The sequence below is a fragment of the Limulus polyphemus genome, unplaced genomic scaffold (assembly GCF_000517525.1).
Source record: "Limulus polyphemus unplaced genomic scaffold, Limulus_polyphemus-2.1.2 Scaffold168, whole genome shotgun sequence".
NCBI lineage: Eukaryota > Metazoa > Arthropoda > Merostomata > Xiphosura > Limulidae > Limulus > Limulus polyphemus.
The window spans coordinates 226,279-243,670 of NW_013665778.1; the positions used below are offsets into that span (position 1 = coordinate 226,279).

The window sequence follows — 17,392 nt, forward strand, 5'->3', positions numbered from 1 at the left end:
TAACCTTTCACTCTGGAAACTACTGTAAGTGTCACCTTTTAACCATGTCTTGTGGTTTCACTAATTAGCAGTTATAAATACTTAAATTAGGGAATCTTACATTACTTTGAAGTACTTCAGCATCCATTACTTATATGCACTTGAAAAATAAAGTATTTGATTTTTTACTTATTACTTTAAGTTTGAAAGGAAACAAATGTAAAAAGAAAATAAAAAGTTTTAAGTTCTCCTGTTACTTTTTACATTAAACATATACCTTGATAGATTCAAAGCACATACCTGTAGATTGGCATAACAGTTTAACACAAAGTTCACCGATACACAAAGGATACATAAATTACATCAGTCTAATGATTTTATATCTTATTCAACTTGTGTGATTTTCATCCACAATCCTGTAGTAAGAAACTGATCTCTACTTACCTGATTAAGTGTATGTTCTTTGTTTGCATCAGGCATAACGACTCCATGGTTCTTGGCACCCTGAAGCAAAGACAAAACGAACAAGTCATGTACAACAATAAAAATCAATCATAACAATTCTAAAAATTTCACATTCATTTAGTAAAAAATGTAACAGAGATTAAATTTCACTTTTAACATATTGTTTCAATGTTTACTTTGACAAATTCCTCAAATATTTCATATTTATTTGCTAAGAAAAAAGTTAATCTTAGGGCTTAAGGGCTAATATGAATATACACAGAAAATATACTTTTTACAGTCTTTTAAACAATTTTCCGTATTCTTGAGGTATCCAAACAAAGTTTCCTTACATCATTTTTTTTAATTAAACAAGTATTAAAGCTACAAATTATGTACTGACACATTTAATCTTATTTTGTCTCTTAAAGTTGCTAAAATCTCCCCTATTGTTATTCATTGTTTCTCAGTAGAGTATTAGTAATTTCATCTAGTAATGTTGTATTGCTAACAGTGTCTTTTACAGAAGTACATTGCTTATATCTAATTCGATGACAGGCTAAAACCTACCTTAATATTTACATTTGATCACATTGTCAATGTTAATTCAATACATAGTGAATATGATGGAAACAAAGTAATATTAAAACTGACAAAAGACTTATCCATGCAAGTTCATAAGTTTCATATATATATATACATTGAACATTCTTAAGTAATATGGGTTCTGAATGTTTCAGTGTTAAATTTATTTCTTTTAGGAAACATTGGATTATCTTACATACAAATATTTTGAACTTTTGAAGATTAAGTTTATATTACACTTTGGTTAACATGTCTTCAAAAAGTTAATAATTTAATTTTTTTTTAATATACAAGTTATTTTGTGGCCACATTAATTAGAGAATAGTAAACCATTTAACAAACATATTTTATATTTCTGCAAGTAAGTTTTATTAAAGCCTTCTTAACAGTTAAACAATAGGATAAAATTAATAAACAAGCTTAAAAAATTATTTAACTACAGTGCATATGCCATCACCCAAATAAAGGTAAAAAAAAACAACAAAAAACTCCAAGATATCATTATATGTCAAGCACTTTATGGTACTCAATAGGCATAAAACAAATATGCATGCTATAAAATCAACAAAGACAGAGAGTTTTCCTTTAAAGGATGATTGCCACTCACTTACATTTAATTCTGTACCCAATAAGCCCGAAAACAAGGCGGGAAATCATTGCTAATGGGTTAACGGTTTCTGCATTTCTACTCATATAACACATAAAAACTCAGGCCATTTACTGCACTGTGTTTAGAGACAAATGCTTTTTTCCATATGAAAGATATTGAATATCTTGTTTAAATTTCGAACCCGAGGCTTAACAAGTTATTGGAATTTGGTGTCTTACATTTACTGTGAATTTATAATTTAATTGCTATGGGAGACAACTAATATAATATTAGAACAATTGAATTTGTTATCACAAAACATGAGAGAAAGTGTACAAAGCAAGTTAAGTAAACATTTTGGAATACCGAGGATTACACCTTTTGTTATCTACATACAAGAACAAATGCTAATTAAAAAATTCCTTCCCTCTTTCAACACTTGCAAAACCTTCAAATTACTTAAAATTGTTCTAATCTGATTTTTATTGATATTTAGTTCTACGTATTTGTTACTTTAATTATATTTGTTCTTGTTTCTGTAAATTACTTATGACAAAATCATTGTTATTCTGAAACCTTTAACAGACATACTTTGTGTTCTTCTGTTTGTACATAGTTATATTTTTGTGATAGTTATATTTTCAAGCTAATAACTTGATAAGTGAAAGCTTTTACTAATATACAGAAATCTATACATACCATGTTACTCTGAACACGTTTACCATTCTTAGATCCTCTTTCATAGATGTACTTCCCCTAAAAGAATGCATACCATAAATTATGTAAAATTATGACTGCAAAAATCAACCAGTAAAAACCAGAAATTTCACAAAGGTTTTTACAATTTTAGAAGAAATCTAAATGTATAATTCTTAATTATTAATATTGCTTTTAATGTTCTTTTGTCAAATATATGTATTGAGAGATATCAACTTTTGGTCTTTTGTTTGTTATAAGCTATTACTAATAAAACCTTATGCTCAATACAAGACTTTATTAGAGAGATGTAACATAAAAAAAAAAAAGGTGAAACACTACATCCATTTTTGAAAAATGCAGAAAAGTAACATACAGTATATGAAATAAATAAGTAAAAATAATTTATGACACACTTATCAAATTAGGCTTATTAAAATACACAGCATATCTACTTGAGTAACTTATATCTATATAAAAGAAAATATTTACTTACTGCCTGATCAGATCCCACAAAAGAAATTGCTTTAATATCTGGATGTTCACATATAAATGTCACAGCTAAAGAGAGAGAATAACACTTGTTGGTTACTTATAAAACACAGAGCTTTTACTTCTGTCATCATTATTTTATGTAAATTCATACAAAAATAATTGTTGTAAACTTGACTACTGTTAAGTGTTCATTACAAACAGGAGTAAGCTCAGTATTAAGACTTGTTTTAATGCCAGACATTATTAATATCTTAATATCATAACTCACAGAATCTAAAAAAAAATCATTAAATATTTTTTAAATGAACTAATAAAAGATGTAATGACATTTCTTCTTGTAGACAACAAGATCATAAGTTATTTAGCAGATTTGACGTCAATCGTTATCAAGCAAATTGTGTAGTCTCATTTGCTGTGTGATTTTCAAGACTAGTCATTAATGATAAATATATATTCAAATGATGCATTTTATTGGCTGAGACATTGTGAACAGTACCTGTTCTTATTAATAGCATGTATGTTTTTTGGTCATTCAATGGAATAGGATTAAAAAAAATCTGATATAAGCTTACAATTACAGAATTTTTAATTTAGTTGCTCTTTCATATAGATTTGTTTCTTTAAAACTATGAAAACAATGGTTGCATGTATTTTTTTTTCTAGTAAACTATATTATAAATTACACATATGAGCAAAACCCTTCGTTGTATGCACATATCAATACCAACATTTTTCTGTTGTGAATTTCACACATGATTAAACAGTATCATACTAACAAAAAACCAGTTATAAGTTTCTGTTAATGAGCAAAAGCAAATGAAATTAATTTGGGGTTATAAAATTTTATATTTAAGAAGTAGTAGATTTGTAATATCTAAACTTAAAATATTATTCTAAAGTAAACTGTTGTTTCATTATATAATAAGAGAGAATCCTCAATAGCTGTGGCACTTGAAATTCTTTCAGGCAGGATTAGAGTAAATTAATCTATGAGACCTTTTTATTAGCAATATTTTTGTGCACCAGCAATACCAAGCATGGGGTGCATGTATACCCAATTCGATTTTATTACTCATCAGGATCTCTACCAGCCTACCCTTAAATTGAAATTCTTTTAGGCAGGACTAGATCATATTAATTATGAGACCTTGGGCATGATAAAATACATCAGTTGAAAGGGTTTAACCTCCTAAGTCGAAAACTGTAAATAGATCTGAAATTGATCAAGAGATGACTGAGCTATGAGCTAAAATATTGCACTTGAAAAACTCAGAGCCATTTTATGAGACACTATGCCATGGCAAAAAATATGTACTAGTTCAGTGTTATATTTATTTGATACATGGTGACTTTAAAGCTAAGATTTGCACCAATGTTTAAGTAAGTCTTTCAAAAGTATGTTCAGTCTTGAATGACCATCTGAAGCTCCATTAATACTCACACATTATTATCTACAAAAACCAGAACCTTTACGGTGTTAAGATATTTTACATAATCATACAATATTAATGGAATTATGTAAGTTCAACTTCTAACCTTCATGCTGTCCATGGATTACATTTACTACACCATCTGGGACACCAGCTTCTTTTAAAAGTTCCATGAGTATCATTGAAGCTCCAGGGTCTCGCTCAGAAGGCTTCAATACAAAGGTATTGCCACAAACAAGAGCCAAAGGGAACATCTACAGACACCAAATAAGATTAAAGACATATGAACTATTCTGGAACACTGACAACTGCTTTAGAATAATTTCTCCTTTAAGTTATTCATTATTAACCCTTTAAACACAGGTATTCCCTTTAAACACTTTTCTGCACAAGTCACCATGTTGCATTCAAAATTTAATTAAACAACTTTACTACCAATTTATGTGAATTAAATTAACAGTATAATGTATGTTATGATTCAAAGTTTTATGTTATCTAATTTTTAAGTCCTTTATTTCAAAAGGAACCTTTAAATAACACTAAAAACTTCAAATGTATTTTCACGTAACCAACAAACTATAAAAATTCGCTACTTTGCCACTCTGTATCTTCAATAATACGATAACAGTTGTATAGATGTAAGTGGAGATTATAAAGTGCTTACATAACCTTTTGACTGGTACATTTCAAAGTTCTCTGAATGAATGCCGTTGAAACAAATAAATTTTTTCAACTCTTGACAGGTGCCACACCCACCTTCAACAGATTTGTTTGAGCTTTGTAGCCTATATTAGAAAGAGCACATTTTACACTATAGTCTAACAATGGTTATTTTAAAATTGACACACGGTTGTCGTCATGGAGTACATGCAGCTAATTGTAGTATTGTTGGCTGCTTGATGGATTATAACACTTACAGTTGTTTCTTACCTAAATATGTTATAGTTAATTATGTATTAGTTATGTTTTAAAATGCATAAATAAAAGGTTTAAACACCTTTTAAATATACACCATACTTTGCATCAGTTTTCAAAGCTTACAATATTATGCAGTACACTAAAATGCTTCTGAAGGGTTGCATGTCTGCTAAAGACACCATAATATGCCTTGAGGGCAGCGTTGACTTGTGTCAAGATGAATAATAAATGGTAAAGGACAAGAAAGGAAAATAAAACATTAAAAATTAACTATATGTGAAAAGGAAAAAGACTTGAAATCATGAATTTAACAAAACAGAAAATCTTTAAAGATATTCTACAAAAAATTAAAAGGTGTGTATTTTTTTCTTCTATTTCCTATTTTTAATTATTTCATTGCATTGTACTTTGATGATAATAACTAGAGTTAGTGATACGGTAGAGAAAATGAAAAATAAAATATAAACATTTACCGTAAAAAAAAACTTTTGTTATTCAGTTAGAAGGTTCTAGATGTTATGCAAATGAAATATGAAACTAAGATGAAGAAAAGTATTTTTATACTTAAAATGAAAGTCATTTTTCCCTATTTTAACAGTTTGAGTGCAAATAACTCCTATAAATAATTAACATTTTTAATAGAAAGGTGTAATTAAAATAATGTTATTCTTTGTATACAAAATACTTATAAACTTTAACAAAATCTTATGAGGTTTTGTGAGGAACGCTCAATTACCATATGTTTTTTTGCATAAATGTCTTTCGCCAGTCGAGGTGATACAAAATGCATCAGCCCAAGGCAAGAGGGTTAATTAAAACACAACAAACAAAAAAATTTAGTTAATTTAAACAAACCCTATGAAAAACCCAAAAATTTAAGATATAGAGGTACTGTATCCATTAACCATGTCAAATATTAATTGTTAAGTTTTGAAAAAAGCCTTACATACACAACTTTGTTTTATTACATAAAAAAAAAAGTCATTGCTTCTCAATTCACAAAGCAAACAATAACAAATGAAAATAAAATAAATACTAGCTCACCCAAAGTGGAATCATGGCAGGAAAGTTAAAAGGTGTGACTCCAGCACAAACCCCAAGAGGGATACGGTAAGAGTGAATGTCCATGTTTTGGGCTATGGATGGTAAAGATTCACCAAGCTGCAAGGAAGTCACACTGCAAGCATGCTCTACAACCTCTGTAAAAAAGTGTGAGCAAGTAATTCTAAAGGGAAGCACTAATATATCAAAACTAAAATTAACACTATCAAATAGAGATAAGAGGGTGTATGTACATCAGATTTTCAAACCTATTAATTTTTAAGGATGTAATAAGCCATCAATACATACTTAACTGGATTTAGAACAAATATTTCAATAACTTCATTCATACGTTTTTATCCAAAGATTCTAAAACAATTACATCTTAACCCTATTGCCACGGGTATCCTTTACTGCGCATAACACAAGGTTTTAGTGTCTTACATTCAAAATTTTATTAAACTACATTTTGTTTATGTTGTACCAATTAGAATAGTGTAAAATCTTAGCTAATAATCCATATTTTAATAGTATATGAATTTTAAATTCTTAATTCTACAAGGCAATATAAAAAAATCCTGAATTTCTACTAGCATGACCCATGTGACACATTTTCTCTTAGCATGTCATCTTCCCTATTTTATCCACCACTCATCGAAAAAGTACAAAATTAAACGTAAATTACTCTTTATAAAATTATCATTGCTCAGACAAACCATAATTTTTATAGTCTTCCATTTTGTTTGGTTATAAAGCTATCAAATATAAAATCAGACCCCTCCTGCCATATCATCTCTTTCAGCATTCATTGATTGTTTAATAATATATTACCTATAACCAATAGAAAGTCAAGGTTTTCATCTATCAAATGACATATTGCATAATGTTATGTTCTGAATGGTTATGTGTCGATTTCACTCAGACTACCAACAATGTTCCCGTGAGAAAGTTAGACACAGTTCAAAGGGCAATAAAACAATAAAATTTAATTATAAATGGATGTATACTGTTAGAAACTAAGATCTATTAGGATAAATGAACATAGTTTCATGTTACAATTTGAAGTCATTCTAGAAAGTAAAAAATGGTAATTTATATTTATTTCACTTTTTTTTTGGTGGTTATGAGGTCGGTCGATCTGACCGATCCTGATTTGAGATAGGGTAGAGAAAATAACAGATAAACTATAAAGTTTTACTGAAAAAAAAAGTATGAAATGCATTTAGAAGGTTTTAAAGACTACATAAAGGAAATTTTTGAGATTTTTGAGATAGAGGAAAAGTATTTTTAATTTTAACATGAAAATTACTTTTCACACAGACTATTCAAAACAAATACTCAATATATTCATGGATAAAATCTCTATTTTATTAAAAATACATCACTAAAAATAAATTTTTTGTATATGAAAGACTTATAATATTAACTGAAAGACTGTCAAATTTTGTGAAGATATACACATTATATTAAAAGTTAGAAGTATTAAATCTATATAAACTTTAAACAAGTACAAAGAGGTCACGTAGTTGGTCAAATTGACCAAGCCCGTGTTGAGAGAGTTAATATGTAATTAATAATCTTTTTATAGATTTACATTAAATTTACTCTGATGTACAAATGATACCTATATAGACTCAAATCTCATAAAAATCACCAGCAATTGAAAATCAACATTAAATATTAAAATTGAACTTATTGCATAAGTCTTCTTTATACACTAATTTATTGAATTATGTTATCAATTATGATAGTGTTATCATTTAAAATACACATACTTCAAAAACCAAAACAAACAATATTTACATAAGTTTACTGGATCATAACTCAATGCCTCAAGATTTAATAGCATTCCTCTGAATATAAGCCCACACCACCTTTTACAAGACATTTTAACATGATGAGAGTAGGAAAACTTACGTAGTCCCCTAAACACATCCCCTTCAGCATCCACTAATGTTTTACCCTGCTCTTCTGTAATACTTTCTGCTAATCTTTTCTGTAAAGACAAGAAGACTATAGGGAAAAACAATCACAAAGTATACAGTTCTTATAAACATTGACTATTGATCCACTAGATGGAAGATGGATCTTAAACAAGAACAGGAAAATCATGGCTATGATTGATAATATATTTAATATTTGGATGTTTTGAGAAACAACACATTCCATCATCAGTGATCTGTAATACATTAAAGATGGTATCAATTCAAACAGACCTGTTAAATGATGATCTAACTGAATAAGAAAGGTAGAACACATCTAAGTAACATGGATTGTTTGTATATATATATATATATATATATGGGGACTGCAAGGCCACTAATACTGACGAAACAAAATACCAACTAATAATATGTGCCTAAGAATATAGAAATATCATATAGGACTGTTATAAAACTAATACATTCATCTTTCCCTCCTATATAACAATACAGGAAAGAGTACACACAACATTTCTATAAATAACTTTAGAATTTTGATATAATATTCATCTAAGTAGGAATTGCTTATAAATAATAGTCTGTTAATATCCATTGAATGCTCAAAACTTATTAATAACCACAGCTCACAACAAAAATCATGAATTTAAGTTTGCTGTGTCTTTAGTGCCTGTAAGAAGTATTTATTATTATGTTATTTGTATTCTGTTTTCTTTATTTCATTACCTTGATGTATCTACAAAAAACAAACCCAATGTATCACAATATGCGTGTGTCTTAAAACATTAGAACATTAAATATATTAGCAGAAACACCGCCCTATGGGCGGCTGTTTGTGTTACTAATTACTAATCATAGTATTCATACCTCATTGAAAAGAATTTAGAAAAGTTAAAATTTTCTCAAAAAGGATTTTTTCTGGGAAGTACTGCACAGGAAAAGTGTTCAGATTGTACTGATATAAACTGTAATGTTTCTACATGTTGAGCAAGGTGGTTAGGGCACTTATCTCGCAATCTGTGGGTCGCTGGTTCGAATCCCCGTCCCACCAAACATGCTTGCTCTTTAAGACATGGAGGCATTATAATGTGACTGTCAATCCCACTATTCATTAGTAAAAGAGTAGCCAAAGAGTTGGCGGTGAGTGGTGATGACAATCTGCCTTCCCTCTAGTCTTTCATTGCTAATTTAGGGATGGCTAGCGCAAATACCAAATCGCCCTTGTGTAGCTTTGCACAAAATTAATAACAAACAAACAAACTATATATTGAAAAAATAAGTTTTTTAAGAACTCCATTTTTTAGTACTATATTTACAACTTACATCAATAAAGATATAATTAAACCCTCATGTACATTCCTAGTGAAAATCATGTTCTTGTTGTGAGGAGAGTACTTTTATTTAAAATTGTGTTCTGTGATAAAGAAATGGTTGTTACACATACCATAGTTATTTTTCTATGTATTTTTGTTTGTGGTCCCATTCAATAGATGGTCCCACATTGTATCTATTTTTTGGTCACATACATAGATAGATACATATATACATGCAACTCCCATTATAGTAACATCATCACCTGTAGCCTGATTTTCCTGTTAGTAAAAATTGGTTCATGAAGCTTTCTAGCACAAAATTAAAATTAACTTACTTAAAATTTTATGATAAGTATGTTTTACATAAAACTATTATCTTATACCATTCTTAGCTTTCCACGAAATCTAACAAACAAAGTTATAGAATTTAAATGTCTAAAGGAAATCAAAATGTAGTGTGACTGAGTTAGGAACAAATTCTTTAAAAATGAAGGTTAACAGAAGATGCTGATAAAAAATAAGGAGAAAACTCTTACAGTACAGTCAGAGTGGACCTAATATAGGGAACCAATACACAAGCAAAATTGTACTAAGACATTTCAGACAGTATTTTTTCAACAAGAATTTTTCATTTCTTCAGAAAAGCTAGAAAACCAACATTTAAAATTAGTAGATTTAAATTAAAAATATAGTGCTACACAACTGCTTTTCACCTTCAAGCTTATATGTGATTGTTACACCTTTTCTTCATAAGATTATACAGGCCTGCAATGGTTTTACTGTCTTAAAATTTTTACATGTTCTACAGTAATTTCTGTACGCTGAATCCAAAAATGGTATCCATTTTTCTCCATAATGTACAGATTTTTCACAAAACCCCATGTCACAATACATAAAAGAAAGACCACAACATGTAGTTTTGAGACTAAAATACATACATTTCATAAACAAAAATCAGTATGAATGAGGATGCATATTCATTTGACATCAGTGTTCTTCCCTTTTCTCCAGTTTGTTTGATGTTTTTAACAAACATAATAATAAAAAATGTTCATTGTGGTAAACAAAATAATTTGATCTAAGAAAGAGTTTTATTTTCTTCTCAATTTGTAAAAAATCCTTACACAACAGAAAAAAATTGAATATTATTTTTTAAAATTTGCATAGCTGAATTATGGAAGATCTGTTATCAAAATGAATACAACTTTTTTGAAGTTTAAATTCGCAGGTCTGTGTTATTGGAATTAATAAAAAAGTAACTAATTCAACATAAGGATTAAGTTGCTAAGCCAGGTTGGATAAGTTCCACATTTCTTAAATGGTTTGTAAAAACAAACTCTTCAAGATGATTTAGTGATTTTATTCACATAATTCTTAATATACAACTACATACACGTGGCATCACTTCAGAGAGCTGCAAAGTAATTTAGTTTTGAACTGGTAACATTGACATCATGAAACCAAAGCAATTGTGCTGATATTTTATACAAATCTCAAGATTTAGCTATCTTTGTATAAAAGTGTAAAAGCTAAGATGAATATTTAATGGATGGCATATATAAATAAGCCTATTTTAAGTCCATAAATAACTGGTTTTTTTTAACTCCAATTTACTTAGAAATAACTTCAAGGAAGATTTTAACTATCAACTAAAAGAACGTACATTTGTTAAAATATAGGGGAAATTAAATTTTTCAATGCTGGATTACATGTCCAATTGCCATTTGCATGTTTGATAAAAATTTATACAAAAATCAAATGTAGTAATAAGTACAGTCAGTAAATTACATTGAGAGCAAAAATAAAGAAACAATATAGATATAATCAATCCTCAAACTAGTAGCTAATGAAAGGCTTTATACCATATTTTTTTTTATCAAGCTTTGGTAATGGAACATGGTCTGTTGTCGTGTCAGGATAGAAGTATTGGACCAGCTTTTAAAAGCAGCTTTTGCTGAGGCAACTGCCTCTTCCATTTCTTCTTTTGGACAGATTGGAACTCGAGTAACAACCTCATTAGTAGCCTAAAAAATTAATTAAGACCAAGTAGAAAAAAACAACATTCCAATAATGTAAGCAACAAATTTTCTAATAATCATGTATTTTCTAAAACACCAAATATACAAAATGATTTCAAACAGATCCTTCAAATACAAACTTTAAAAGACAGGCTGTTTATATTTGTTCAATACAACATAATTGCATTTTTATCATAATTCAAGTTGACTCTTTTTATAACTATTATAAAAGTTACAGTGATATTCCACACATTTTAGTTTATTAATCAAACATGGTATCAGTTGAAAGTCTGCATAAAAATGGTATCAGTCACTACACTTAAAGTTTCAGTTTTAAAACACTAGAAGTTTTATTGTAAATAATAATCAAACTTACAGGATTATGTACATCTATCCACTTAGAAGCACTTGATTCTACAAACTTTCCATTGATAAACAGCTTTGTGGTAGGCTGAAAATTGTTAAAAAATAAATACATCATCAAAGAAAATTGAACTAATACTTACAATATATGTGTGCATACAAAAACATAATGACTGAAAGATGCCTTAAAAAACCATTTAATAACTTAAAACATTTTATATAAACAAAATGTTTTATCCTGAAAAGTCTAAAAATAAGGTTGTTCTTGATCTCTAACCAAATAAAAATATCTAACAATTTTTGTGATTAAGATTTCAGGGTCAATTTAGTTTTTATTTTTTTATTTTATCACTTATTTTCAAAGTAATCTGTGTCTATATATACCAATCACAATTTTTACTGAAAAGTTACGTTAACATAGCAACAAAATTATAACATGCTACTATTCTTTCACCTGACTGTAAACTTCAGATGTTTTTATCATTTTTCATCTTTAAACAAGAGGCAGATCATAAGCTATAATCTGTCTTTATCATCAAATTCTGAAGATGACATGAGTGATAAAAGGTTTGGTCTTTATATAAAGGTGTAACTGCAATCAGAGATGTTGGGTTTACTGAAAAGACTATTTGTGGAAACAATTCTGCAATCTTTAATTTGGAGTTTGGATTTTTTTTTATTGAGTATTGAACAGCTCAATGCAAAAATATTGCTAATAATATATAACTTCAACATTAGATAACTATTTTGTACTAGGAAATTCTTTATTCAGGAACTTTGATTTAGATGAAATTACAAGACATAGAAATAATTGTGAGTAAGACTTTTTTTTGGAATGCTCATTGGTTTTCTTATTACATTTTTTTAAATACTGTTCACAAGTTACTGAACCATTATTCTTTCTCATGTCATTATGAATCACTACCATCATTGGCTATCTTGATTCTCACCAGCTCTAATTCGACTACTGTTTGCAAGTGCAGTTTTAAAATTTGTTCTCTTCATTCTCAACATAGACAGCTGCCTTTTCTTTTTTTTCCACTGTCTACATCTTTGATTTGTTGGAGGTGGAGATCATTTGACAAAGTAACCTGTTTAGTTATTCAGTTCATTGTGAAGCAGGTTCTTTTTAGTTTAGTTTTTAAGAGTGTTGAAACCTTTCAATTATATTCACAAGAATCTGTGGTAGGTGGAAAGCTACTAACCTGCACAAAACCCTTTCTACCAAGTGAAATGTAGTGATTCTGGCCAACTTCCATAAAACACCCTGTTCCATAATGTGTCCCATTCAGCCAAATCACACTAAAACAACCAATGGATCAAACATGGGATATGTTCAAGTCCATAGAATCAGTTTGATAATACTTCTCCAACTCTCGACCACTATATTTTGGGTTCAAAATATAGGTTGCTAACTGAACAAGAATGGAATCATAAGCTGTGGTGTCTGGAAAATATCATAACCAAGCAAGAGTTTTAGGTGCTAACAAGGGTGATTGCTATAAGGTCTTTATTGTGTTACCTCATCTTTATTTTTGAAGTCAAATCACTTCAGAAGTAATAATTTGTCATCTTTGAGCTTTTTTTTTTGGTAGCATGCAAAATTGGTTGCAACTAGCCTCATTCCCTGCTCACTTGCACTCAGACTTCTGCATTATCCAGTATGTTTTTGTAGAAATAGATGAACATAAGGATAGTGCCCCGTGGGCATAATGTGGCTTTTTGTAAATGCACCTTAGTTTTGTCTGCATTCTTAGCGATTGATGCTCAACGAGTCTTCACATGGTTTAGAATAATAATCTATATTCTACCCTTTTGAACTTCAACACAGTCACATACTTTCCTCCTGTATAATCTGCTTGACTGTTTCTACAAGTTCACTCACAGTTCTAAGTTAGTAAATGTCCTTAGCAAGCAAATTCATGACATCAGATAAACAGCCATAGATAATCAGGTGAAGATATTTCTCTTTATGTATTGCCCATGCAGCTCTTGTATCACTTGAAAGATCTGTGATTAAAGTATGGACCTTTTTCTGATCCCAATATGTCTACAGCACCACTATACAGTTCAGTCATATACTTTGGTATCTGGTCATTTTTTGCTGTCTGCCACTCAGAGCCATAAGTGACCAGCAATCTTTGTCAGCCAAGAAATATGAAGTATTTATTGCAGAAAACATTAGCTGTTTGAAGATGATCAGCCTGAAATAGAGAATATTTTTAAAGTGAATGTTGTGGCTTTGTTGAATTATTATTTCATGAAGATAAACAGCTTCCTTGTGGTATAACATGGAATCCTGGTTATTCCACACACTGATAGACAACAGACAGAATGCATGTAGTTCTTTACTTTATCAACCCAACAAGTTTTCAGATCTTGACTTTTACCAGTTTGACATGTTAAGTGTGCCAAATAAATTTGTTACTATTATTTTTTTCCATACACTCTATGCCCTAATATTTCCATGGATTAAAAAAAAAATTCTGGGTTGTTCTCGCATGGTATTATAAAGTTGTCAATGATGCCACTACAGCTGATAGCCAAGTGGAACATCTGTGAATTGGGGGCCAGACGATAATATGATTAATGAATAGCAAGACTTGCTCTAAACATTCCAACAATCTAAGCATAAAACATAAACAGTGTTTCTGTTGTGTAGCCACTTGCACATCTTGTGGGGAAAATATTTTAGACAGAATAAACTTATTTCACTGAAAACTTTTGTTGCAAATTCTTTTTAAAAGACAATCTGAAAAGTTCCTACTCAGTAAATCACTAATGTCAGGATGACCATGTGGTCACCATTTTGTTTGTTTTTAAAACATGCATTAATCTCCACTGCTCTCACTTGAATTAAATAAAGAAAACATATTTTACTATCACTGATAATGGCAATAATGCTTTTATTGAAAACATATCCTTATTGCAATTAGAAATAATTATAAAGAAAACATATTTTACTATCACTGATAATGGCAATAATGCTTTTATTGAAAACATATCCTTATTGCAATTAGAAATAATTATAAAGAAAACATATTTTACTATCACTGATAATAGCAATAATGCTTTTATTGAAAACATATCCTTATTGCAATTAGAAATAATTAAGTAGCCAATTAGCCAATATATTTATGCAAATTGTTTGAATATGATAAGTATAAAAATAACATTCAATAAATTAGGATTTGAATCATTAGAATATTTTCCTATCACTTATCACACTTACTAACCTTAACTAAGCTTTACTGTTGTCTTCTCATACAAAAAAATTTCTGTAGCTTTCAATGGGATATAATTCAACATGTAAACACTTTCATGAAAGAAAATAATGTCTAAATAAAGTAAAAAGAAAAGAACATTAAATCATGTTTGTAACTAAAATGAAACTTTTTTTATTAATATCCATGATAAGACAGTGAATCAGTTATCAAAAAAGTGATGTTGCTAACTAGAAGAAAATGATCAGTTATGTGACAGTAAAAGTTTTGATGATGTTTTATTTATCTTTTTTTACTTAAACATGTAATGAGCCATTAACATTTTCTTTACCTGAAAATGTATTTTAGGTAGGTACTCATCTATCTGCAGAACAAAGCTATTATCTAGTGCATTGGTCAAGAAGATTTATCTGCATGCCACAAGCCTTGAATGGAACTCCCATCCCTAACATATTAACATGGACTGTGCCAGCCTATGATGTAATCAGCTTAGACTACAGCCCTCCACCAATAAGAGTGTGACATATCCACTATGGACAATAAATCCCATTATCAAGAGCATATCGGCAAAGGCTCATTTTTGATGAGGCAATTGAGCCACACTGGAATTAGGGAGGAAGATTTGGTGTTGTGCAGAGAGGTGAGTATCTACCTGAAATACATTTTCAGATAAGAAGAATGTTAACTTCAGTAATGGAACAAAGAGCTAGAATGCCACATTGATAATATGATGGAAAGTCTGGTGTAGAGAAAATAAATTAAAAAGTATGAGCTTCTCAAAATTATTGTGTCAGAAGCAGAAAGCCCATGAAGCATATCACCTACTAGGGATGTAGTCTAGTGGGGAATCACACGGTGGAAGGCAGTATCCTTTTCATATAAGGAATACTCTTCACCTAATAAAGGTGGTAGCTCAATAGGTAATGTAAAAAGAACTTTATGAATGGTGCCAAAGTAGTGCATAGGTGGATGCTATAAAAAACTGTTCAACTGGTCATTTTATCTTATGGGGTCAGCAGATCATCTATGTTTACACGTAGCTTGGGCAATACACCAGGCTGTACAGTATTGGAGAAATACATACATGAAATCCTTACCAGAATAAGCAAGTGCAGGGAGAAACTATCCCAGACATTCCTTCCAAGATAAACAAACTATCCATATGGCTGGAATTTCTACCAGGAATGTCCCAGTTCTTCGTGTAGTAGGTGGCCTGTACTACACTTTCAGGTAAATATCCCAGCCCTACTTTCCAGGCAGTGCATTCACTCAGTTTCATACCAATGTGATTACATTGACCCTAAGTGGAATTCTCCATACTGACCTCTCCAGTGGCTTAGGATTAGGGAAAAAAGGGTTCTCCCATTACTCTACAAGAAGAAAAAAGGGGGAACAATGGAGAGGTATGTGGACTAAAAAGGAATATTTTATCATCTCCACAAGGTCCCACACTGACAGACTGCCAAAACAGTCTTGCAAAAAAAAAAAACACATCTAAACAGCAGGCACTAAGCAGTGGCAGATGGGCTTAGCACTTTCTGTTATTCCCTATACTCTATGTGGATTTCAGGAGAGAGAGAGAAATATTTCCTGTGAGGCAACACTGGTTCTGTGGTGGGTTTCATTGTCTCCATTATACATAGTTCAAATAAGGTGGTTATGAGATCTGAGCAAAAAAAAGAACAACATTAATTCACCTCTAAGAGTCTCCATGAAGAGTGGAAAATCATGACCAAAGAGAGACAAAAACCAGGGTTAGTTTAAACTGTGGAGTGAGTAATGTATACAAACGTGTTAAGGGGGTCATCCACATCCCTGCCTGTATAACCTCATACAGGAACATTGATGGCTAAATGCAAGGAAGATATTATCACCAATGTTCCCTCTAATTTTTTCAATCCATGAAATGAATTTATTCATTTGCACCAGTATCAAGGAAATATGTGGATCTGTGCAATTAGTTTTTTTATTATTTTTGGTTCTGGTTGAGGGGGGGGGGTAGAACATCAACCTTTTTGGATCATTAGGCTGCTTTGTAATGCCACCAGTTGTTGTTTGGGTTTTAGGCCTATCGACTGCCCGATGACTACCGGTACTAACTTTCTTAGTAGGCAATGCAAGTGTGCATTTGTGAATTGAAAAAATGATAGAGAACTTATCTTTTAATGGATTTCTGATTTTATTTTTATAAGTAGTAGCATAACATTCAATTATTTGTACAAAATTGTATTCTTTAATGAAGTTTAAAGAGAAATTTAATGAAAAAATTCCTAAAATATGTTTTAGACTGTAAATAAGCACTCTCTAAGAAGAAATATTTTTTCAAAGATTTTTTAAAGATATTTCCTTTCACTTCA

The 17,392-nt window shown here is 30.1% G+C and overlaps 1 protein-coding gene across 1 annotated transcript in view; it reads right to left on the reverse strand.

Annotated features, from left to right (window-relative positions):
- Positions 1-348: 348 nt before the first annotated feature.
- LOC106477643 (methylmalonate-semialdehyde dehydrogenase [acylating], mitochondrial) overlaps positions 349-17,392 on the reverse strand; it is a 22,437-nt gene continuing 5,393 nt past the window's right edge. Inside the window, exons 3-10 of the mRNA XM_022381485.1 lie at positions 11,825-11,899; positions 11,293-11,454; positions 8,095-8,173; positions 6,181-6,335; positions 4,325-4,472; positions 2,790-2,854; positions 2,297-2,353; positions 349-483 (exon numbers count right to left, since the gene is read on the reverse strand). Of these exons, the coding sequence (XP_022237193.1) occupies positions 364-483; positions 2,297-2,353; positions 2,790-2,854; positions 4,325-4,472; positions 6,181-6,335; positions 8,095-8,173; positions 11,293-11,454; positions 11,825-11,899 (861 nt within the window). The 3' untranslated portion in view covers positions 349-363. The remainder of the gene's footprint in view (positions 484-2,296; positions 2,354-2,789; positions 2,855-4,324; positions 4,473-6,180; positions 6,336-8,094; positions 8,174-11,292; positions 11,455-11,824; positions 11,900-17,392) is intronic.